This window comes from Tubulanus polymorphus, chromosome 4 (assembly GCF_964204645.1).
Source record: "Tubulanus polymorphus chromosome 4, tnTubPoly1.2, whole genome shotgun sequence".
NCBI lineage: Eukaryota > Metazoa > Nemertea > Palaeonemertea > Tubulaniformes > Tubulanidae > Tubulanus > Tubulanus polymorphus.
This window is the reverse complement of record NC_134028.1, coordinates 8,204,851-8,231,363: the sequence shown is the minus strand read 5'-3', so window position 1 is coordinate 8,231,363 and position 26,513 is coordinate 8,204,851. Positions and strand designations below refer to the sequence as shown.

Here is a 26,513-nt window from a genome sequence, read left to right as displayed (position 1 = left end):
CCCCACGTTTGTTTTTTGGGAGGCGCATCTCACGATGACAGTGATGAAAATAAATAATGAATCTCCGGTGAATTTGAATGTTTAACCGTGTTGAAACTAATATAAAATGCAATTTGTATTTTAAGTATGGGGTTTATCATGTGTTTGGTCACGTGATGTGTTTGGTGTATGAGGTTAAGAGATCATTAATAGTCAATTTGTCGGTTGGTAGATACGTCGACACGTTGACACATGGAATGTTAATGGCTGGCGATGTAAATGTGTCGACATGACAACTTTCTTTGGGTTACACATAAACCGAACAACGCAGTAAGCATACGCGAAGGAACTATACTATGCAATACCCTACTTGAGCCCTTACACCTTGCAACCGTCTAGGTGAACTTCGGTTCGTAGCTCGATTACTGGTGGTCGGAACTAATATATTACGGGACGCACTTGAGTTCGGCCGAAACTCATTTGACAGTGTCGGCCACCGTGCTCAATCCTGTATCGACCATTTCCGGACTACAGTTCAGAATAACTGACATTCGGTTTCACTTAGTTCGAACATAGTCGACTTACTCCGATAACCGAAGTTCGCCCACCGTTAGTTGAACCATAGGTCAACTCCTCTGGGTATCTCGAAAACATCATACCTAATCTCACTTCATTTCTTCGAAATCCCCTCATAGTTACGCCGTAGTTGTTCGTATTCGATAAAACCATGCATTCCGGGTTATTCATATTTTCAGCCAATCAAATAAAGTCTCGGGGCAAGTTTCATCTGCATGCGTATATATAAGATGAAATAAGCTTAACCTTTTAGCACAATGATTTCAAACTGCTTTTTGTATTTGACAAATTGTGCAGTATTAGTGTAAGCTAATTTTATTGGCCCATGAGTAATCATCATTTTGCGGTATAGAAAGATGTTGGCAAATGATACGACCGATGCAGATAATATAACAGTAACAACAACGTGGCGCAGTGAAATTCTAAACGATTCTGAAAAATGTCGTTTTGTCTTTTGGTCTGTATTCGCAGTAAGCGTTAAACTAGCGGGTAGTTTGCCTATTTCTGTTGTCGGAATTCTGCTCAACGTATTCAATATTTCGATTCTACGACGACAGTCTTCTAACCACATATCACTTTATTTACTGCGTTGTTTGGCGCTGGCTGATATAACATTTCTGGTGTTCCGCGGTATTCAAGAACCTTTTCGATTCGTCGTTGCTTATCTGACGCAAGGTTCGCGAATATTCAGAAAAGTCAGTCTGAGTTGGGGCGTCGTACCGTGGGTTTATAAACTAGCCTGGATACCACGGTATTCGGCCCAACTCACTCGTAATTGGTTGACTGTAATGGTCGTATCCGAACGGGCGTTTTCCGTGGCATTTCCGTTCTTTGCTCGCCGTCATTTCACTCCGAGTCGCGTGAAGCTGATCGTTATTTTTATGGTGATTTCATTCGCATTTCTTTACTCCCCGTTTGTGATCGGCACGACAATCACACACCAGTATGACGCGTGTAGTCAGATGTACGTAACAGGTCTCGGCTCCACGGGAAATAATGCAATTCAACAAGTTTTCTTCCGAATTTACGGATATGTCAACCAATTCATTGGCCCCGTCTTCAAAGAAATTCTACCGGCTGTATTATTGATTATTTTCAATGCATATTTGATTTGGACGCTTCGTAATATTTCAAAAATTAGGGAAAAGGGAATCGATCATAATGCAACCCAGAAGACTGCGGGGAAACTAGACGCCAAGGCAGGAAAAATGGCCGTCGCCATTGTATTTCTTTTTATCTTCTGCGAAGTTCCGACATCATTCAAGTCAAACTACGATTTCTTGAGACGTTTTATCAAACTCCCACGAAGGTTTTACTCGCCAGAAGCGAAAATCGTGAAAAGGCTGTTCGGCGATTTGTTGCCAACATTGAATTCTTCTGTGAATTTCTTCATTTATTGTTTTACGAATGGTCGTTTTAGAGCCACGGCCTGGCATTTACTTCATCGTAAATAACTTCATCTATATGGAGAAACACACTAGATAATATGATGTTTATATCAAAGCTGTGGGTAGTTGGGTGTTGAATGGGTATAGTTGGTTTGGTTTCCAGAGGCTGGTTTTATAAGCCGCGATCACACAGACGATTTGGCCTGGGCCAAATTGGTACGGATCGGGCCTGATACAAATCTGGCCCGTTCCTAATTGAGAAGAACGCGATCACACGTAGCTATAAATCACTCACTCGATACTAAACAATGCTCAAACAAATAAATGCGAAGTAAGTCATTTCCGGAACCAATTGCAATTCAAACACAATAAGCGATCATGGGCAAAATTTGGCTCTGGCCAAGAACGCTCGTGTGATCGCGGCTATAGACTGGTGTTAACTTTAACCCATGGGGTAACTTAACTTTTCGTATTCCTTAAATCCGGATTTAGCCATAGTTATTTTTCTTACAAGTTTAATTCTTCATTCTTCCAACGTAAAAATATTCCGTCAATTTGAGAAGCAGGGTATTGAAGATTTTAATATGACTATGATGTTCGCACAAACCGGGTTAAAATGCTTCACATAACGACAAACCTCTAGTGAATCGAGCATTCAAGTACGGGGGTAGGCCTCTGGGAGGGATCTCGGCATCAGGGTGTCACTTTAAGCCTGCATTCTATATACGCTGTGGTATGATAAAAGACAAATATGAAATCGTCAATAGAAAGACTCTTGTGAACCGTCCAAGGATGTCAAAGTCAACCACGAAGACATGATAATTGTTCATAAAAGATCGTTTCATTATAAATGATTTTAGTGATGGATAATTAGGACAATATGCATGTTCCCTTACAGTTTCAAATATCTTTTTATCACAGATTTTATCACAGTATCCAACTGTATTCCCAAAATAATTCCTTGTATCACGCGGTGAAATCAATTCTCACCCTTGGACGTAGTCAGCACCAGCGATGATTCAAGATTTAGAATGTACGATTTTACCAGAAAATACAGTGGAACCTCGTTAATACGGATCTTGTGGACAAAAATGACGAAATTGTAACATCAAACGGGCTTCGTATTTTCTTAATCAGGAATGATGTAAAATATCTTAGCCAGAACATGCTGGAAATCATCGCAATGAACAGGTTTTGTCTTAAACAGAATCGTAATAACGAGGTTCGACTGTACCTACAACCGATATACAAATAACAAGCATCATAATCAAAATACATTAGTATCGTACAATGAGCGATAACATAATATATATCAAAGCTTAGAAAAAAGGACCGCATTTCACAGAATGACTTTGAAAGTTACATTAGTCATACCAGATTACAAATGAATCTTTAACGTTAAGTTAATCAGTGAAATGAACCTTAGGATTAATACGAGTTAATAAATTCTAACAATTGTTAACTCTATCGATTGGAGTGTAAAGTATGGACGATCGCCTCATGAAAGTGTGCTGACAAAACGTTTTTGGGCATATTAGCTAGTTTAAAATGCCTGAAGTAGTGAACTGGACGATCAAAAATTGTATGCTAGGCCATGAGGTGTCCAATGTCTTAGGGACCCAGTCTGGGACAGCAGATTCACACTCACCAATTTAATTTTCAAAAAATAGAACCGCATTTAATTTCAACCCCCAATTTTCGATATAGAAGATTCACTGGCAACATAGCTTGTTTCTAGCTAATAGAAAAAAATTACAATTATCATCATTATTATCATTCAATTTCAATGCTTTGGATTATCATCATAGGCGACAAATAAAAATTATGCTCAACTTAAGCTAAAACTAATATGAATACGGAATATGATGTATATCTAATATGTTTTGATTAATAATTTGAATCGGAAATAAAAACACATAGGCCTATACAATTACAGACAGAGCTACCGCTAATCTTAAAACGAAGCACTAGATAATATTTCAGATTTGCTCCTCAATATTCCAACTTGTATGGCGGGTGAAAGTGTTAGTAGACATCACGAAGTACTGTTGAACAGAATTACAACGCGAGATCAATTACAAATTCATTGTTGACCGGGAGAGGGCAGCACGGGCGGATCTAGGAAGGGATCTTAACGAAAAAGAGCTAATCAAATTTAGGGAATGAAAATGACGAGATTTCGGTTTATTTTACCTATAAAACTTAAGACAGGAATCTAGGTCACCAAGATCCGCCCCGTACCGTTTGAAAAAAAACGCGTGCTCAATAATTTTAATCTCGAGTCCAAACGTGGGTCTAACAATGTTCCATAGCCTGAAAATATACGAAAAGAAATTGATATTGACGATAAAAAAGTAAAACAATGCTTCAGGGTCAAAATCCATCCGCTTATGAATTCCCTGTGTTTTCCCGATAAACGAAATTAAGGACTTTTCCTGTGTTCCGATGAACGGCAGTAGTACAGACCGGAGAATTCATATCTTGACAGATGTAAGTAGTAAACTAGCCTAGTAAATATTTCAGTTACCTGGTAATTTAAATTTTATAGGAATTCAAAAATTCACCAAATGAAGCGAAGGTAGTAAAGTTGTTGTAAATGTTCTGATAACGGGCATGCAGTCCATTAAACACAATTGGGGAGGAACCCGCACAAGCAAAATAAATTCCATTTCTCTGTTTTCCATGCGTTTTCCCCGAGAGAAATCATTTCCCGGTGTTTTCCGTGTTTTCTAAAATTATGGTTTGTCAAAAACAAGACTTGAATATAGAATTCCTATGGGAAAATTATTGTTAAGGTGAAAGGCTCAATATTAGAATATATCATTCTTACTGTTGTATTTAAGAATATAATAGGCCTACCGGTAATTGCATTTGAACACTTACGGCACAAACATCGGCAGGGTTTACGAGCTGCTGGTCCAACTTTTGAATGATAAACGGTCCGTATTGTTCTATCATATCATCACACTGAAAAATATTACATGGAATAAACAATTCCGTAGGTTTTCCTCTCAACAAGTGCAGTGAAGAATTCAGGGACAGTTATTGATTGCTAAGTTACTGCGCCACAGTCAGTCACCCTTCCCTATTAATATCAGAGGTGATGGTCGATAGCTTTGATCATCTTGGGGATAAGTAAGGTGACTACAGGGTGACCCAACAAATCAGCCATTCCTGGATACAAGGAGTTTTCAAGAAATTGTTAAAGGAGAAAATTTCAAATTTTGATGAAGCTTCTGCATGACTTTCATATCTCAAATACAGTAGACTCCTCATAAATCTGTACTGTCTACCTCGGCAAAACGGTAAATTCGGTGGCAAATTCTGATCCTTTCAAATTTGGTAACCACCGAATTGGTAAAAAATCCTGACTGCATCGATTTAGGCGTAGTCTTTTTACTGTGCCACAACTTCTGATTTCCTATCTTTCAAAATTGAAGGAGCTTCTGGCATTAATGTAGTTTCAAACACCGCTTTTCATTGAGAAGGAGCTTTAAAGGGATCAATGAGTCGTAGGGATCCTGAACCGAATATGAAACAAGGAGTTGTAGAGACTCTTTGCTATTTGTTTCCAACTTTGCAGCTATTTGTCTAACAAATATGTAGGCCTACTTGTGTGGTGAATATGCCCAACACTTCAGAATGCCTGACTGGAGCACTTCAGCTAGATTTCCAGCTAGGTTCGCTAGTAGTAGTTACTCTGTTACTACGCTTCAATTTCTTCGAACGGTAACCAATTAAAATCTACTTCCAATTACCAATGAAAACTATACCAAACGCCGAGTACAAAAATCAATTGTGTATTCATCTGATTACCAGTACTATTTTGGAAATATGGATTCAAGAGCCTGTAAAAATCCAGTTTAAAGTTGATCGAAAATTAACTAATCTTGAATTTAAACCGACTATATAGTTTGGTACTGCTACAACATTAGGTCAAAGTATTTCCAGTGATCGATGTTGGTTGTATTGATCTCACAAATAGAATTCAATATACGTACAGGTTTTTTCATCGCAGCTGGTAAGAAGTTGCAAACTCGTTCGACTGCGTGGTCGATTGTTTGCGCGGTCGACTGTTCCCTCAAGAGCATAGCCAAATACGACATAACCATTTTGCACAACCGACAAACCTCACCACTCGCTCGGACTTTGGTCTCTGTAACGAAACAATTACCGGTACACGCATACGGTATAAAAACATCGATAAATATCTATCGCTTGAAATATTGAAATTTTGCCTGTCATCGCTTCATATCAAAGCAATAGCGGCTATAAATGGTAACGGCTGCCAACCTCTAAAAGTGCTATTAGTAACAAATTGAAACTTTTCGGCAACATTTCGTTGAAATGTTCATTTTAATCAGTAATCAACAGTAACCTCGGTTCCCAATGATGATAATAATCTAGCCAGGGATATAAGTGCCGACCTGAGTGGCCATCTGTGCAGCCATGGCTTACGTTTAAGACCAGTCTACAACAAACTTAGTTCGATAGCAAATTTTATAACCTTAAACCAATGTTGAGATTTGATTTTGTGGACTAATGTCGTGACAGTCGTACTGGAAGGTCAGTTTCACAGTTGTGAGTTCGGGTTTACTCAGAGTTAAAATTAGTAGATTTACAACGAAGTAACTCTCTAGTCAAATCTTAAACTCACAACTGTAGAACCCGGTCCGCGAGTTTAGGAATTCACCAAAACTCTATACTCCACAATGATAACTGAACATGGAATTTCTATCGAATACTTACGAACAGTAGGGCAGAGGCCTAGTTCTTTGCAAACAACTACCGGAGCAAAACCATCGACCAATAGTTGGATAACTAACGTCCCGTACTGATTTACAAAATCTGTACATTCAGCGCTAATAGTCATTGGTTGCAGAGCGCAAACTCTGTTAAACGCTGCAACGATATCTGTCTGAAAATGAATATATAATCAGATATACAATCATATATATGATCAGAATTAAAGCTTCTTTGTCCCAACCGCCTAACATAGTTGACCAGTTGACCAGATATTTAACGAACATGATGGAAGATTCGTCAGAGGTTTTAATGATGGAAATTTTCAGCCGACGCCAAAATCAAGTGCCCACTGAAGAAAGGGGTAGAGCTGAATGTTGTTATATGCAAATTTTCGTTGATAAACATACATTGGAGTGGTATATACACACATAAATATGATAACGTGGTGGATTTCAATGAAGATTGAAAGACGGATTTCAATGGAGTCCCATAGAAAATCCGATTCAAATCGATTGAATTTCGAAAGTTTCTAAAAAATAGGTCAGATTTCATCTTACCTCGGTTGCATTTGTCGGTAGAAGGCTTTCGAGTTCTTTCATGACCTGTTCGCAAACGTTGCATGTCGGCTGAGCCACGGGTGTTTGTTGCCTAGTCGGTTGATGTTTTTTCACCGCCGGGCTGCAAACTCCGAGGAACGTGCAAATCTGTTGCGGCTCGTTGTCCGATGCGAGCAGCTGAATCAGAGCGGGGGCGTACGTGGTGACGTACGATTGACACTCAGCTCTCACTGTCTTCGGCATTAACGTACACACGCTACCTAAAGCGCGTACAATTTGTTGCTGAAAAAACAAACATCAAATCTAGACTTAACTGTGATTAGTTAGCATGTTCATATGCAGGGTCCCCGCAGATCAGTCATTCCTGGATATGGAGTTTTAAAGGAGAAAATTTCAATTTCCGGGAAGCGTCTGTATGACTAATCACTAATGTATCGTATAGGCCTAATTACTATAGACTCTAAATCGCCTCTGTATATCTAAGTAAACCATTAACTTGGTGGTTTTTATAAGCACCTTGTTATCGTATATACCTCCTAAGCTCGATTTCTAATTCGGTAACCGCGTAATTTGGTAAAATCCCGGTCCAGTTACGCAGACTACGCAGAAATCAGATGTATGACCTTCCTCAAGGATCCAAAACTACGGCATTTGTGGTCAGCACTGCGCAACTCGGGGGCAAACTTAACGACTTTGTGAGAAACGGACCTCAGATCGTAAGGGAGTAAAAACCAAGTAGGTTGTTCAGGTAATAAATAAAGTCAACGCCATTCTCATTATGAATGCCTGGGCTCTTATCCGAACTATACACATATAATTTCAATCTATCAAATACAATATCCAATATCCAAACCCCGAAGAATCAATCAATCAATCAATCAATCAATCAATCAATCAATCAATCAATCAATCAATAATTATCATTACCTCAGACGCATTTTTCGTCAACATGCCGATGAGGGTTTTGGTCACGAATTCGCAGGTGACGCACTGAGCAGATCGTTGCGACATGACCGTCTGCGACGGTTTCGTCGCGAAGGGGCAAAAACCGATCGCTTTGCAAATCTGTTCCGGATCCTGAAATAAACGTCGAATTGTCAAATTAGCAAAACCATGAGATCATATTACGAGTTTAAATTCCTGAACCTGGATCCAAGTCCATAGCAGCTGTGAGTTAGAGTTATAACTCTGAGTTAGAATAAGTTCATTATCGATGAGTTAACTCCTGATTCGAATCTTAACTCGGAACTGCGAAACTGGATCCTATGCATTAAAAGGTTTATCTGAAAAGTGCTGAAAACTGATGCTGAAATAGATAGATTTTGCAATATGGCCATCAGTCGTTGAGGATCGGTCTTCATCAACTCTATCGATGTCTATCTTGCATGATCATAAGATGAGTGATCTGTTGTTACCAAGCCATTCTCGCATTTTTTTCAAAACCAAACATTATCGTATATGTTCTTGATTTAATTGACTCATATTGGTTGAATTGACGTTCCGAAACATCATGCGGAACCGCTCAAACGTAAACACGCCGATCGAATTTGGAAACTTGCCATTTTTCATGGCATTATTTTCTACTTTGCGGTCCAAAACTAGCTCGGTGATTGAACAAAACACTCGTGGAATCATTTGTGGATAAACATACGTTAGCAATGCAATACAAATATTGGTATCAAACTTAGAAAAGAGTTCTTAACCAATTCCAGGCCATATCAGTATATCTCCTTACGGTAAAGCCAATATTTAAGTTTGAAATATGTGAAAAATGTGCACCCCGATATTGGTAACGCTGCGGCCATTGTCGCCCATAAGAGTTGATGCTGAAAGAATTAAAGTCATTACGAAATACTCACCACATTATTGGCGAGAAGTTGCATTATCAGATTGCCGTTCTTATCAACCAATGAATTGCACTGAAAAATATGAAAATAAATTGATTATGCCGGTACTGAGTAAATTCCAGCCCATAGTTGTTATCGATTTCAATCTATTTTATAAGTTGCAGATCTTTGACCTATGCAGATGTATGTACACGCATTGGTAAGTACTGGCTTTGTTTGAAAATGGCAAAAATGCTTTCTTCTGAAGAGTCCTCATCGTAAACAATTTTAGGGTACAAAACATCATCATATTCCTACACTTAACTTACCGCTTGTTGCTCAGGTCCCAGTTTTGCGCACAATTCCTTTTTTAGGAAAGCAGTGATTTCCGCCTTATTTCAAATAAATGAACACAGTATTAGATATATAGCAAACAAGTTTTTCAAGCTGTATTAGAATCTTTTTTCAAAGTCAGTTAAATTTTGTTGAAATATGTAATTGACATAGAAAACATATCTCGCAATGAAGACGTGGCAATGCAGCAATTGAGGATTCCACCAGTGGCAAGTGAAGAAAAATAAAATCCATAAATGAGTTTTCAAATTAAATGAATGATGAATAAACAAACAAACAAACAAACAACCAATATCCTAGACGATGATTTACGTGCAAGATTTATTGATATATGCAGGAATTCAAATTAGAAGTTCAGTAAAGTTAGTAAAAAATAAACACAAAGCCAAATGTTAAAAAGACGATAGAAATGCGATAAAAGATAAATATTTAAGCCGATTTTGAAACAAGTCATGCCAAGCACATAGATATCGGGTCTACCTGAGACTTCTTATTATCGAACATAACTTTAGCCACTTGAAATGCAAATTTGCACAGGTCGCACTGAAAATATAATAAACATTTAATATTTACAACATGAAGGAAGTTTTTGAATTGTTTACCTTGGTCGCATTGTCGCTGACGAAATCTATAGCCACGTTCAGAATGGCTTTACAGACGGCTGACCTAAACAAGGGGTATTGAGGAAAACGGTAGAAAATGTAGAGGGTGAGAATGAAAGGATAAAGGTAGGTAATTATATGAGGTTGCAAATTAAGTGGACAAGGAGAGACGAGAGGTTGAGTGCTGGTCAAGTGAGTGAGAGAAGAGTTGGATGAGGTATAATAATTATTGGAAAAAAAAATTGACATTGGAGAGTGGATTGATGTGCGAAAGATAAAAATCAGAGTGGTAGAAAATATGACTAGGTCGACAAGTGGTCAGAATAAGAGATGAAAGTCATCACATTAGAAAACAAATATATTCGAAATAATACGACTGAGGCAGGTTTCGATTGAACGTATTACATACCGTACTCTCTATAATTCTACATATTCTACGAATTCCGTATTAGAAACTCTCAGAATTTCTCGCGTGAATCAACAGCAAGTACGTAGTACGAGGGAATGAGCCTTTATACAATGATGCTAATGCACCTGTTTATTAAATTTAAGTGGTTAGTCCTAGGTTCGATCTAGATCTTAGAGCTATCTTAGATCCTAGATCTCAGAGCTATCGTACCCTAGCTCGAAAACAAAATTACATCGAAATAAAATCTATTTAATAAAGTATGAACAAAAAAATTTTCAAACAAATATTTTTTTGTAATCAATAATTCTTGGTGCCTTTAGAAACCCATCATACCTGTTTTCGAAAACCGAGATTTCCCGAGTACTATTTTACCAAGGATCAATGATTTACTGGGAAACCTTGTCCGCAAAGATTGCTAATTCTTATAAATGAAACCTTAGTAACACTATTTCTCATAATTGACATACCCGAGCACTGGGCGCTTTCAGAGGTGTGAACTTCAGACTGCTCTCACGGTTCGGTGTCGTTTTTCCATCAGCAGCTGCTACCGGGCACAATTTCAGGGCGGCGCAGATTTGACGCGGTAACAATTTACTTTTGATCATCTGAATCACTTCATTGTTGTACGTGTTCACTATTTGCGTACACTGAAAATATTCAATCGACAAAACAGTCAAATCAATCTTAATCTTAACATCTCAACCATCCCCAAACTACTATAACTTAGCTAAATTTCTTTACCAGGATAGGGAAGTTTTCACTTACCAGGCGCCATTTTGAGGCGGTCCCACAGGTCCCGTATTGTTGGACAGATTTTAACATTTTTTACATTAAAACCTTAAGCGCGATTAATTGTAGTCTATACCCCTCTTGGCAAAAAAATTAAAGTCATGCATCGTTAGAAAGGTGACAATCTCTATTTTCTGATGGTGTTTATTTCATTTTTATCGGCTGCAACAATCGGATACCATTACAGTTTAAAAATATACGTAAAAATATCTTCATAGAAACGCGCGTGGTCACCTGTTAAGTTAAGCGCAAAGCGCGCGCGAGTGGTCGACTGTCGATTTTCTGTCAAAATTCTACATTGACATCAGAAAATAGAAATTGTCACCTTTCTAACGATGCATGACTTTGATTTTTGAGGCAAAAGTGGGATGGACTACATTGAATCGCGCTAAAGGTGCTATAGTTTAAAAATGTTAAAATCTGTCCAACAATGCGGGATCTGTGGGTCCGCCTCAAAATGGCGCCTGATAACTGGAAACTTCCCTCTAATATCTAATAATAGTAGAACACCTATCTACCCGGCCCTGTGCATTACTTTTTTCAAAATCATGATCAAGCTAATCATAACAGACCCGGATGTTTTAGAAACGAACTGGTTAAAAATTTCATTGCAGTTTACAAAATAACCCGGTCGATTCGGAGAAACAAGATATCATTTTATTCTAGCCTATTCAGTTTATTTTTCAACCCTGGAAAGAATTATTTGAACATTATGTGAATCCTGTTTTTATTTTCAATACAGCATTTCAACCTTCCCAAAACTCGTATTGACATTTTCCTCAACAAGCTTCTTACGTTGAAATTTACTTTTAACTCCCTATTCATTTGAAGCAATTTCACTAAATTTCTTTAGCAATCATTTCATTTCACACGATCCAGGCCACAGAGCAGATAGTTTTACGATCATGGGTCGTATCTGCGTGTCCAGTAAAACTCAGCCTAATACAAACCTGTCTTTGCGACTCAACTTCAGGCAAAAGAGTACAGCTTTTATCCAGGAAGGATTTCACTTGAGCCTGAATAAAAACATAATTACGAATTCATCAATATTCAAACTGTATGGATTTTTGGAAAATCAAGTGCCTACTGAAGAAAGGGGTAGAGCTGAATGTTGTTATATGCAAATTTTCGTTGATAAACATACATTGGAGTGGTATATACACACATAAATATGATAACGTGGTGGATTTCAATGAAGATTGAAAGACGGATTTCAATGGAGTCCCATAGAAAATCCGATTCAAATCGATTGAATTTCGAAAGTTTCTAAAAAAAAGGTCAGATTTCATCTTACCTCGGTTGCATTTGTCGGTAGAAGGCTTTCGAGTTCTTTCATGACCTGTTCGCAAACGTTGCATGTCGGCTGAGCCACGGGTGTTTGTTGCCTAGTCGGTTGATGTTTTTTCACCGCCGGGCTGCAAACTCCGAGGAACGTGCAAATCTGTTGCGGGTCGTTGTCCGATGCGAGCAGCTGAATCAGAGCGGGGGCGTACGTGGTGACGTACGATTGACACTCAGCTCTCACTGTCTTCGGCATTAACGTACACACGCTACCTAAAGCGCGTACAATTTGTTGCTGAAAAAACAAACATCAAATCTAGACTTAACTGTGATTAGTTAGCAAGTTCATATGCAGGGTCCCCGCAGATCAGTCATTCCTGGATATGGAGTTTTAAAGGAGAAAATTTCAATTTCCGGGAAGCGTCCGTATGACTAATCACTAATGTATCGTATAGGCCTAATTACTTTAGACTCTAAATCGCCTCTGTATATCTAAGTAAACCATTAACTTGGTGGTTTTTATAAGCACCTTGTTATCGTATATACCTCCTAAGCTCGATTTCTAATTCGGTAACCGCGTAATTTGGTAAAATCCCGGTCCAGTTACGCAGACTACGCAGAAATCAGATGTATGACCTTCCTCAAGGATCCAAAACTACGGCATTTGTGGTCAGCACTGCGCAACTCGGGGGCAAACTTAACGACTTTGTGAGAAACGGACCTCAGATCGTAAGGGAGTAAAAACCAAGTAGGTTGTTCAGGTAATAAATAAAGTCAACGCCATTCTCATTATGAATGCCTGGGCTCTTATCCGAACTATACACATATAATTTCAATCTATCAAATACAATATCCAATATCCAAACCCCGAAGAATCAATCAATCAATCAATCAATCAATCAATCGATAATTATCATTACCTCAGACGCATTTTTCGTCAACATGCCGATGAGGGTTTTGGTCACGAATTCGCAGGTGACGCACTGAGCAGATCGTTGCGACATGACCGTCTGCGACGCGAAGGGGCAAAAACCGATCGCTTTGCAAATCTGTTCCGGATCCTGAAATAAACGTCGAATTGTCAAATTAGCAAAACCATGAGATCATATTACGAGTTTAAATTCCTGAACCTGGATCCAAGTCCATAGCAGCTGTGAGTTAGAGTTATAACTCTGAGTTAGAATAAGTTCATTATCGATGAGTTAACTCCTGATTCGAATCTTAACTCGGAACTGCGAAACTGGATCCTATGCATTAAAAGGTTTATCTGAAAAGTGCTGAAAACTGATGCTGAAATAGATAGAAAAGTATTTTGCAATATGGCCATCAGTCGTTGAGGATCGGTCTTCATCAACTCTATCGATGTCTATCTTGCATGATCATAAGATGAGTGATCTGTTGTTACCAAGCCATTCTCGCATTTTTTTCAAAACCAAACATTATCGTATATGTTCTTGATTTAATTGACTCATATTGGTTGAATTGACGTTCCGAAACATCATGCGGAACCGCTCAAACGTAAACACGCCGATCGAATTTGGAAACTTGCCATTTTTCATGGCATTATTTTCTACTTTGCGGTCCAAAACTAGCTCGGTGATTGAACAAAACACTCGTGGAATCATTTGTGGATAAACATACGTTAGCAATGCAATACAAATATTGGTATCAAACTTAGAAAAGAGTTCTTAACCAATTCCAGGCCATATCAGTATATCTCCTTACGGTAAAGCCAATATTTAAGTTTGAAATATGTGAAAAATGTGCACCCCGATATTGGTAACGCTGCGGCCATTGTCGCCCATAAGAGTTGACGCTGAAAGAATTAAAGTCATTACGAAATACTCACCACATTGTTGGCGAGAAGTTGCATTATCAGATTGCCGTTCTTATCAACCAATGAATTGCACTGAAAAATATGAAAATAAATTGATTATGCCGGTACTGAGTAAATTCCAGCCCATAGTTGTTATCGATTTCAATCTATTTTATAAGTTGCAGATCTTTGACCTATGCAGATGTATGTACACGCATTGGTAAGTACTGGCTTTGTTTGAAAATGGCAAAAATGCTTTCTTCTGAAGAGTCCTCATCGTAAACAATTTTAGGGTACAAAACATCATCATATTCCTACACTTAACTTACCGCTTGTTGCTCAGGTCCCAGTTTTGCGCACAATTCCTTTTTGAGGAAAGCAGTGATTTCCGCCTTATTTCAAATAAATGAACACAGTATTAGATATATAGCAAATAAGTTTTTCAAGCTGTATTAGAATCTTTTTTCAAAGTCAGTTAAATTTTGTTGAAATATGTAATTGACATAGAAAACATATCTCGCAATGAAGACGTGGCAATGCAGCAATTGAGGATTCCACCAGTGGCAAGTGAAGAAAAATAAAATCCATAAATGAGTTTTCAAATTAAATGAATGATGAATAAACAAACAAACAAACAAACAACCAATATCCTAGAAGATGATTTACGTGCAAGATTTATTGATATATGCAGGAATTCAAATTAGAAGTTCAGTAAAGTTAGTAAAAAATAAACACAAAGCCAAATGTTAAAAAGACGATAGAAATGCGATAGAAGATAAATATTTAAGCCGATTTTGAAACAAGTCATGCCAAGCACATAGATATCGGGTCTACCTGAGACTTCTTATCATCGAACATAACTTTAGCCACTTGAAATGCAACTTTGCACAGGTCGCACTGAAAATATAATAAACATTTAATATTTACAACATGAAGGAAGTTTTTGAATTGTTTACCTTGGTCGCATTGTCGCTGACGAAATCTATAGCCACGTTCAGAATGGCTTTACAGACGGCTGACCTAAACAAGGGGTATTGAGGAAAACGGTAGAAAATGTAGAGGGTGAGAATGAAAGGATAAAGGTAGGTAATTATATGAGGTTGCAAAATAAGTGGACAAGGAGAGACGAGAGGTTGAGTGCTGGTCAAGTGAGTGAGAGAAGAGTTGGATGAGGTATAATAATTATTGGAAAAAAAAAATTGACATTGGAGAGTGGATTGATGTGCGAAAGATAAAAATCAGAGTGGTAGAAAATATGACTAGGTCGACAAGTGGTCAGAATAAGAGATGAAAGTCATCACATTAGAAAACAAATATATTCGAAATAATACGACTGAGGCAGGTTTCGATTGAACGTATTACATACCGTACTCTCTATAATTCTACATATTCTACGAATTCTGTATTAGAAACTCTCAGAATTTCTCGCGTGAATCAACAGCAAGTACGTAGTACGAGGGAATGAGCCTTTATACAATGATGCTAATGCACCTGTTTATTAAATTTAAGTGGTTAGTCCTAGGTTCGATCTAGATCTTAGAGCTATCTTAGATCCTAGATCTCAGAGCTATCGTACCCTAGCTCGAAAACAAAATTACATCGAAATAAAATCTATTTAATAAAGTATGAACAAAAAAATTTTCAAACAAATATTTTTTTGTAATCAATAATTCTTGGTGCCTTTAGAAACCCATCATACCTGTTTTCGAAAACCGAGATTTCCCGAGTACTATTTTACCAAGGATCAATGATTTACTGGGAAACCTTGTCCGCAAAGATTGCTAATTCTTATAAATGAAACCTTAGTAACACTATTTCTCATAATTGACGTACCCGAGCACTGGGCGCTTTCAGAGGTGTGAACTTCAGACTGCTCTCACGGTTCGGTGTCGTTTTTCCATCAGCAGCTGCTACCGGGCACAATTTCAGGGCGGTGCAGATTTGACGCGGTAACAATTTACTTTTGATCATCTGAATCACTTCATTGTTGTACGTGTTCACTATTTGCGTACACTGAAAATATTCAATCGACAAAACAGTCAAATCAATCTTAATCTTAACATCTCAACCATCCCCAAACTACTATAACTTAGCTAAATTTCTTTACCAGGATAGGGAAGTTTTCACTTACCAGGCGCCATTTTGAGGCGGTCCCACAGGTCCCGTATTGTTGGACAGATTTTAACATTTTTTACATTAAAACCTTAAGCGCGATTAATTGTAGTCTATACCCCTCTTGGCAAAAAAATTAAAGTCATGCATCGTTAGAAAGGTGACAATCTCTATTTTCTGATGGTGTTTATTTCATTTTTATCGGCTGCAACAATCGGATACCATTACAGTTTAAAAATATACGTAAAAATATCTTCATAGAAACGCGCGTGGTCACCTGTTAAGTTAAGCGCAAAGCGCGCGCGAGTGGTCGACTGTCGATTTTCTGTCAAAATTCTACATTGACATCAGAAAATAGAAATTGTCACCTTTCTAACGATGCATGACTTTGATTTTTGAGGCAAAAGTGGGATGGACTACATTGAATCGCGCTAAAGGTGCTATAGTTTAAAAATGTTAAAATCTGTCCAACAATGCGGGATCTGTGGGTCCGCCTCAAAATGGCGCCTGATAACTGGAAACTTCCCTCTAATATCTAATAATAGTAGAACACCTATCTACCCGGCCCTGTGCATTACTTTTTTCAAAATCATGATCAAGCTAATCATAACAGACCCGGATGTTTTAGAAACGAACTGGTTAAAAATTTCATTGCAGTTTACAAAATAACCCGGTCGATTCGGAGAAACAAGATATCATTTTATTCTAGCCTATTCAGTTTATTTTTCAACCCTGGAAAGAATTATTTGAACATTATGTGAATCCTGTTTTTATTTTCAATACAGCATTTCAACTTTCCCAAAACTCGTATTGACATTTTCCTCAACAAGCTTCTTACGTTGAAATTTACTTTTAACTCCCTATTCATTTGAAGCAATTTCACTAAATTTCTTTAGCAATCATTTCATTTCACACGATCCAGGCCACAGAGCAGATAGTTTTACGATCATGGGTCGTATCTGCGTGTCCAGTAAAACTCAGCCTAATACAAACCTGTCTTTGCGACTCAACTTCAGGCAAAAGAGTACAGCTTTTATCCAGGAAGGATTTCACTTGAGCCTGAATAAAAACATAATTACGAATTCATCAATATTCAAACTGTATGGATTTTTGGAAAATCAAGTGCCCACTGAAGAAAGGGGTAGAGCTGAATGTTGTTATATGCAAATTTTCGTTGATAAACATACATTGGAGTGGTATATACACACATAAATATGATAACGTGGTGGATTTCAATGAAGATTGAAAGACGGATTTCAATGGAGTCCCATAGAAAATCCGATTCAAATCGATTGAATTTCGAAAGTTTCTAAAAAAAAGGTCAGATTTCATCTTACCTCGGTTGCATTTGTCGGTAGAAGGCTTTCGAGTTCTTTCATGACCTGTTCGCAAACGTTGCATGTCGGCTGAGCCACGGGTGTTTGTTGCCTAGTCGGTTGATGTTTTTTCACCGCCGGGCTGCAAACTCCGAGGAACGTGCAAATCTGTTGCGGGTCGTTGTCCGATGCGAGCAGCTGAATCAGAGCGGGGGCGTACGTGGTGACGTACGATTGACACTTAGCTCTCACTGTCTTCGGCATTAACGTACACACGCTACCCAAAGCGCGTACAATTTGTTGCTGAAAAAACAAACATCAAATCTAGACTTAACTGTGATTAGTTAGCAAGTTCATATGCAGGGTCCCCGCAGATCAGTCATTCCTGGATATGGAGTTTTAAAGGAGAAAATTTCAATTTCCGGGAAGCGTCCGTATGACTAATCACTAATGTATCGTATAGGCCTAATTACTTTAGACTCTAAATCGCCTCTGTATATCTAAGTAAACCATTAACTTGGTGGTTTTTATAAGCACCTTGTTATCGTATATACCTCCTAAGCTCGATTTCTAATTCGGTAACCGCGTAATTTGGTAAAATCCCGGTCCAGTTACGCAGACTACGCAGAAATCAGATGTATGACCTTCCTCAAGGATCCAAAACTACGGCATTTGTGGTCAGCACTGCGCAACTCGGGGGCAAACTTAACGACTTTGTGAGAAACGGACCTCAGATCGTAAGGGAGTAAAAACCAAGTAGGTTGTTCAGGTAATAAATAAAGTCAACGCCATTCTCATTATGAATGCCTGGGCTCTTATCCGAACTATACACATATAATTTCAATCTATCAAATACAATATCCAATATCCAAACCCCGAAGAATCAATCAATCAATCAATCAATCAATCAATCAATCAATCAATCGATAATTATCATTACCTCAGACGCATTTTTCGTCAACATGCCGATGAGGGTTTTGGTCACGAATTCGCAGGTGACGCACTGAGCAGATCGTTGCGACATGACCGTCTGCGACGCGAAGGGGCAAAAACCGATCGCTTTGCAAATCTGTTCCGGATCCTGAAATAAACGTCGAATTGTCAAATTAGCAAAACCATGAGATCATATTACGAGTTTAAATTCCTGAACCTGGATCCAAGTCCATAGCAGCTGTGAGTTAGAGTTATAACTCTGAGTTAGAATAAGTTCATTATCGATGAGTTAACTCCTGATTCGAATCTTAACTCGGAACTGCGAAACTGGATCCTATGCATTAAAAGGTTTATCTGAAAAGTGCTGAAAACTGATGCTGAAATAGATAGAAAAGTATTTTGCAATATGGCCATCAGTCGTTGAGGATCGGTCTTCATCAACTCTATCGATGTCTATCTTGCATGATCATAAGATGAGTGATCTGTTGTTACCAAGCCATTCTCGCATTTTTTTCAAAACCAAACATTATCGTATATGTTCTTGATTTAATTGACTCATATTGGTTGAATTGACGTTCCGAAACATCATGCGGAACCGCTCAAACGTAAACACGCCGATCGAATTTGGAAACTTGCCATTTTTCATGGCATTATTTTCTACTTTGCGGTCCAAAACTAGCTCGGTGATTGAACAAAACACTCGTGGAATCATTTGTGGATAAACATACGTTAGCAATGCAATACAAATATTGGTATCAAACTTAGAAAAGAGTTCTTAACCAATTCCAGGCCATATCAGTATATCTCCTTACGGTAAAGCCAATATTTAAGTTTGAAATATGTGAAAAATGTGCACCCCGATATTGGTAACGCTGCGGCCATTGTCGCCCATAAGAGTTGATGCTGAAAGAATTAAAGTCATTACGAAATACTCACCACATTGTTGGCGAGAAGTTGCATTATCAGATTGCCGTTCTTATCAACCAATGAATTGCACTGAAAAATATGAAAATAAATTGATTATGCCGGTACTGAGTAAATTCCAGCCCATAGTTGTTATCGATTTCAATCTATTTTATAAGTTGCAGATCTTTGACCTATGCAGATGTATGTACACGCATTGGTAAGTACTGGCTTTGTTTGAAAATGGCAAAAATGCTTTCTTCTGAAGAGTCCTCATCGTAAACAATTTTAGGGTACAAAACATCATCATATTCCTACACTTAACTTACCGCTTGTTGCTCAGGTCCCAGTTTTGCGCACAATTCCTTTTTGAGGAAAGCAGTGATTTCCGCCTTATTTCAAATAAATGAACACAGTATTAGATATATAGCAAATAAGTTTTTCAAGCTGTATTAGAATCTTTTTTCAAAGTCAGTTAAATTTTGTTGAAATATGTAATTGACATAGAAAACATATCTCGCAATGAAGACGTGGCAATGCAGCAATTGAGGATTCCACCAGTGGCAAGTGAAGAAAAATAAAATCCATAAATGAGTTTTCAAATTAAATGAATGATGAATAAACAAACAAACAAACAAACAACCAATATCCTAGAAGATGATTTACGTGCAAGATTTATTGATATATGCAGGAATTCAAATTAGAAGTTCAGTAAAGTTAGTTAAAAATAAACACAAAGCCAAATGTTAAAAAGACGATAGAAATGCGATAGAAGATAAATATTTAAGCCGATTTTGAAACAAGTCATGCCAAGCACATAGATATCGGGTCTACCTGAGACTTCTTATCATCGAACATAACTTTAGCCACTTGAAATGCAACTTTGCACAGGTCGCACTGAAAATATAATAAACATTTAATATTTACAACATGAAGGAAGTTTTTGAATTGTTTACCTTGGTCGCATTGTCGCTGACGAAATCTATAGCCACGTTCAGAATGGCTTTACAGACGGCTGACCTAAACAAGGGGTATTGAGGAAAACGGTAGAAAATGTAGAGGGTGAGAATGAAAGGATAAAGGTAGGTAATTATATGAGGTTGCAAAATAAGTGGACAAGGAGAGACGAGAGGTTGAGTGCTGGTCAAGTGAGTGAGAGAAGAGTTGGATGAGGTATAATAATTATTGGAAAAAAAAAATTGACATTGGAGAGTGGATTGATGTGCGAAAGATAAAAATCAGAGTGGTAGAAAATATGACTAGGTCGACAAGAGTGGTCAGAATAAGAGATGAAAGTCATCACATTAGAAAACAAATATATTCGAAATAATACGACTGAGGCAGGTTTCGATTGAACGTATTACATACCGTACTCTCTATAATTCTACATATTCTACGAATTCTGTATTTGAAACTCTCAGAATTTCTCGCGTGAATCAACAGCAAGTACGTAGTACGAGGGAATGAGCCTTTTTATACAATGATGCTAATGCACCTGTTTATTAAATTTAAGTGGTTAGTCCTAGGTTCGATCTAGATCTTAGAGCTATCTTAGATCCTAGATCTCAGAGCTATCGTACCCTAGCTCGAAAACAAAATTACATCGAAATAAAATCTATTTAATAAAGTATGAACAAAAAAATTTTCAAACAAATATTTTTTTGTAATCAATAATTCTTGGTGCCATTAGAAACCCATCATACCTGTTTTCGAAAACCGAGATTTCCCGAGTACTATTTTACCAAGGATCAATGACTTACTGGGAAACCTTGTCCGCAAAGATTGCTAATTCTTATAAATGAAACCTTAGTAACACTATTTCTCATAATTGACATACCCGAGCACTGGGCGCTTTCAGAGGTGTGAACTTCAGACTGCTCTCACGGTTCGGTGTCGTTTTTCCATCAGCAGCTGCTACCGGGCACAATTTCAGGGCGGCGCAGATTTGACACGGTAACAATTTACTTTTGATCATCTGAATCACTTCATTGTTGTACGTGTTCACTATTTGCGTACACTGAAAATATTCAATCGACAAAACAGTCAAATCAATCTTAATCTTAACATCTCAACCATCCCCAAACTACTATAACTTAGCTAAATTTCTTTACCAGGATAGGGAAGTTTTCACTTACCAGGCGCCATTTTGAGGCGGTCCCACAGGTCCCGTATTGTTGGACAGATTTTAACATTTTTTACATTAAAACCTTAAGCGCGATTAATTGTAGTCTATACCCCTCTTGGCAAAAAAATTAAAGTCATGCATTGTTAGAAAGGTGACAATCTCTATTTTCTGATGGTGTTTATTTCATTTTTATCGGCTGCAACAATCGGATACCATTACAGTTTAAAAATATACGTAAAAATATCTTCATAGAAACGCGCGTGGTCACCTGTTAAGTTAAGCGCAAAGCGCGCGCGAGTGGTCGACTGTCGATTTTCTGTCAAAATTCTACATTGACATCAGAAAATAGAAATTGTCACCTTTCTAACGATGCATGACTTTGATTTTTGAGGCAAAAGTGGGATGGACTACATTGAATCGCGCTAAAGGTGCTATAGTTTAAAAATGTTAAAATCTGTCCAACAATGCGGGATCTGTGGGTCCGCCTCAAAATGGCGCCTGATAACTGGAAACTTCCCTCTAATATCTAATAATAGTAGAACACCTATCTACCCGGCCCTGTGCATTACTTTTTTCAAAATCATGATCAAGCTAATCATAACAGACCCGGATGTTTTAGAAACGAACTGGTTAAAAATTTCATTGCAGTTTACAAAATAACCCGGTCGATTCGGAGAAACAAGATATCATTTTATTCTAGCCTATTCAGTTTATTTTTCAACCCTGGAAAGAATTATTTGAACATTATGTGAATCCTGTTTTTATTTTCAATACAGCATTTCAACCTTCCCAAAACTCGTATTGACATTTTCCTAAACAAGCTTCTTACGTTGAAATTTACTTTTAACTCCCTATTCATTTGAAGCAATTTCACTAAATTTCTTTAGCAATCATTTCATTTCACACGATCCAGGCCACAGAGCAGATAGTTTTACGATCATGGGTCGTATCTGCGTGTCCAGTAAAACTCAGCCTAATACAAACCTGTCTTTGCGACTCAACTTCAGGCAAAAGAGTACAGCTTTTATCCAGGAAGGATTTCACTTGAGCCTGAATAAAAACATAATTACGAATTCATCAATATTCAAACTGTATGGATTTTTGGTAAAATCCTTAGGCCACTGCCATCCCAGGCAGGCTATATCTAACTGGGGCCTTATTCAGTCTTGGCTTATTTTTCCGGAAATTGAAATATACGTGTATCATTTTTCTGCACAATTACATCCCCAGGGTTCTTTATTCCCAACAAATACAAACAATACCCCAGAAGTTTTTTTCAAAAGAAAGAATAAATCTGTAGGCGGTATGAGCTACATATACCTAATTACATTACTTACATTAGCATTTGGATCAAGCAACATTTGTTTGACTTGCGCAATGACGCCTTCGCATAATGTACAAATTTCCCCATTTTTCTAGAAATTGCGTGTAGAAAAAAATATTTATGAATAAGAAATGAACTTGCATAAAACCGTCTTAATGCGCCGATTTTAGTTTATAGGCCTAATCCAGAATTTTATTGATCTCGATTAGTCCTATCCAATCTGTCATTATTTGGACTTTGATGACTTTTTGACGAATAATCAAGGCTTATGGATATGCGATGGAGGCAGATAACGTACCGAGGTTTGACCACAGTGGAGTCATCATTTTTAAGGTATCCAAATGTTTTCATACGTATTTAACGAAATGAAACATTGCGAATATTGAATTTGGCCCTAATAGACCTATTTTTCGAATAGATAGACCGTACCGGTTCAGTGGGGAGTTTTTGTTTACTCCAAACAGTGTCGATACAGTGATTTACGGCGCGACATTCAGAAGCATGGCTGATGTGACTGCACCAGAACGACGGTCCCCACGTACATCGATCGGTACCCAGTAATGGTGATGCACTCGCTGGAAATAGATTTTTCACATCAGATCCCAAAACAAAGAAAATTCCGTTTTGGCGCCCCCGCCAAAACAACGAAAAACGTCGAAATTTCTCTAAAAGTTCGTTTTGGCGCGCCAAATCAAAGAATATTCCGTTTTGGCGCCCCCGCCAAAACGAACTTTCAACCACGAAAAATAATTCTATAAATGCAAATTTATGCAAATTACACACAGGATCAACGCGCCAAATTGAAAAATAATTTTACTGTGGTTGAATGCTTGTTTTGGTGGGGGCGCCAAAACGGAAATAACCGCGCCAAAACGAAATAATCTTTGTTTTGGCGCGCCAAAACAAACTTTCAGAGAAAATTGGACGTTTTTCGTTGTTTTGGCGGGGGCGCGAAAATGAAAGTTCGTTTTGGGTGGGGCGCCAAAACGGAATTCTCTTTGTTTTGGCGCGCCATAACGAACTTTCAGAGAAAATTGGACTTTTTTTTGTTTTGTATGGTGGCTGATAAGGGCCATAGCGTAAAATTCCTGGTATGTAAATGAGGGCGCCAGAACGCCAGAACGCCAAAACGAAAAAAAACGTCCAATTTTCTCTAAAAGTTCGTTTTGGCGCGCCAAAACGGAGAATATTCCGTTTTGGCGCCCCCGCCAAAACGAACTTTCATTTTGGCGCCCCCGCCAAAACAACGAAAAACGTCCAATTTTCTCTAAAAGTTCGTTTTGGCGCGCCAAAACAAAGAAAATTCCGTTTTGGCGCCCCCGCCAAAACGAACTTTCATTTTGGCGCCCCCGCCAAAACGAACTTTGGTTTTGGCGCCCCCGCCAAAACAACGAAAAACGTCGAAATTTCTCTGAAAGTTCGTTTTGGCGCGCCAAAACGGAAAAAAATTCCGTTTTGGCGCCCCCGCCAAAACGAACTTTCATTTTGGCGCCCCCGCCAAAACGAACTTTGGTTTTGGCGCCCCCGCCAAAACAACGAAAAACGTCGAAATTTCTCTGAAAGTTCGTTTTGGCGCGCCAAAACGGAAAAAAATTCCGTTTTGGCGCCCCCGCCAAAACGAACTTTCATTTTGGCGCCCCCGCCAAAACGAACTTTGGTTTTGGCGCCCCCGCCAAAACAACGAAAAACGTCCAATTTTCTCTGAAAGTTCGTTTTGGCGCGCCAAAACAACGAATATTCCGTTTTGGCGCCCCCGCCAAAACGAACTTTCGTTTTGGCGCCCCCGCCAATACGAACTTTAAACCACGTAAAATAATTCTATATATACGTAAAATATTTTCATTTATGCAAATTTATGCAAATTACACACAAGATCAACGCGCCAATTTGAAAAATAATTTTACTGTGGTTGAATGCTTGTTTTGGCGGGGGCGCCAAAACGAAAATAACCGCGCCAAAACGAACTTTTCTTTGTTTTGGCGCGCCAAAACGAACTTTCAGAGAAATTTCGACGTTTTTCGTTGTTTTGGCGGGGGCGCCAAAACGAAAGTTCGTTTTGGCGGGGGCGCCAAAATGAAAGTTCGTTTTGGCGGGGGCGCCAAAACGGAATATTCTCCGTTTTGGCGCGCCAAAACGAACTTTTAGAGAAATTTCGACGTTTTTCGTTGTTTTGGCGGGGGCGCCAAAACGAAAGTTCGTTTTGGCGGGGGCGCCAAAATGAAAGTTCGTTTTGGCGGGGGCGCCAAAACGGAATTTTCTTTGTTTTGGCGCGCCAAAACGAACTTTCAGAGAAAATTGGACGTTTTTTTTCGTTTTGGCGTTCTGGCGTTCTGGCGCCCTCATTTACATACCAGGAATTTTACGCTATGGCCCTTATCAGCCACCATAGTTTTGGCGTTCTGGCGCCCTGAATTGCATACCAGAAATTTTTTGCTATGGCCCTTATCAGCCACCATAGCTTAGTGCCATATTACAAAAATCCCACGGTAATTCAGAATGATGTAAAGAGGTTCTCGAGAACAAAATACGCCGGTGGCTCAAGCTGAAACGTTGCTCAAATATATAAAAAGAACTTCACTTGGCTTTATACCTACATTTTTTTCTCTACCTGGGGCCCAGTTTCACAGAAAGGATTAAATCGATTTAAGATGAATTGAACTAATGAAGAAATTAGATCGATTTAAGGCCTTAAACCTTTTTGTTTCACAAAAAAGTTTAACTCAAATTTTTGGTGTAATTGCCATTGATTTCTTCATGTAGATGTATTCAAATAGGACAACGATTCAAACTTAGCCATTTAGGCTTAAACTTTTTCGTGAAACTGGGCCAGCAATAAAGGACTACTGTAGTCGCTTAAGCCTAGGCTATAGCAACCGGAAGGAGTATGGGAACAAATATAATTGTCAACTGAGCCCGAGGCACTGGCCCAGGACCAGCAGCTAGAGGGCCATATATATGAAAAAAGTTGTCAATTTTTTCAGAAAAAAATGCAAAATTTGGCCTTGTTTTGTTTTTAAAAATTTGATTATCAAATCAAGTCGAAAAAATCGTTATCTGACGACGATACAACACTTACCGGACGCCGCCAGTACGGCAAATATAATAAGAATCTTCACCATATCGCCAGAAGCGTCTCACTGACTGACACTGTTCACCCAGTCCTGATGTGAAGTTCGGTTTCAAAGCTGAATCAAATATGGCACGTTATACAACCACTCTATTACAGTGGTTGTATACAATTGGTATATCTAAATCCATTTTTAAATCGGACGATTGAAGTTTTGAATACCGGTTTCTATTCCCGAAAACTGGGTTAAAATGCTGACATAACGACAGGCGTCTGGACACACCTCTTAGTCTCAGAATTGAGTGTACAAGGGGTAGGCCTGCTGGGTGGGATCTCCGGCATCAGGATGTCACTTAAAGCCTGCATCCTTTAACTGCCGTATCATAAGAAAAATACTAAATCTTCAATAT

General features: G+C 38.4%; 1 protein-coding gene across 1 annotated transcript; it reads right to left on the bottom strand.

Moving 5' to 3' along the window:
• Positions 1-1,959: 1,959 nt before the first annotated feature.
• LOC141903971 (uncharacterized) lies at positions 1,960-26,252 on the bottom strand. Its single transcript, XM_074792391.1, has 28 exons — positions 26,113-26,252; positions 23,466-23,611; positions 23,050-23,127; positions 22,697-22,762; positions 21,425-21,604; positions 20,422-20,484; positions 19,917-19,979; positions 19,621-19,680; positions 18,692-18,832; positions 17,773-18,054; positions 17,429-17,494; positions 16,157-16,336; positions 15,158-15,220; positions 14,653-14,715; positions 14,357-14,416; positions 13,428-13,568; positions 12,521-12,802; positions 12,177-12,242; positions 10,905-11,084; positions 9,907-9,969; positions 9,402-9,464; positions 9,106-9,165; positions 8,174-8,323; positions 7,247-7,528; positions 6,693-6,861; positions 5,945-6,099; positions 4,827-4,910; positions 1,960-4,256 (listed from the first exon to the last, which is right to left on the bottom strand). Exons 1-28 carry the CDS (start codon positions 26,153-26,155, stop codon positions 4,239-4,241), a joined length of 3,267 nt encoding a protein of 1,088 aa, XP_074648492.1. The 5' UTR covers positions 26,156-26,252; the 3' UTR covers positions 1,960-4,238.
• Positions 26,253-26,513: the final 261 nt, after the last annotated feature.

What these genes read in the sequence shown, in the direction of transcription:
- LOC141903971 (XM_074792391.1), bottom strand. Translation starts at nt 26,155, where the DNA reads ATGGTGAAGATTCTTATTATATTTGCCGTACTGGCGGCGTCCG. An exon ending in AAAAACTCCCCACTGAACCG is followed by an intron (nt 23,128 to 23,465) that starts GTACGGTCTATC and finishes CGCAATTTCTAG; the next exon opens with AAAAATGGGGAAATTTGTAC. An exon ending in TGAAAGCGCCCAGTGCTCGG is followed by an intron (nt 15,221 to 16,156) that starts GTACGTCAATTA and finishes TTATATTTTCAG; the next exon opens with TGCGACCTGTGCAAAGTTGC.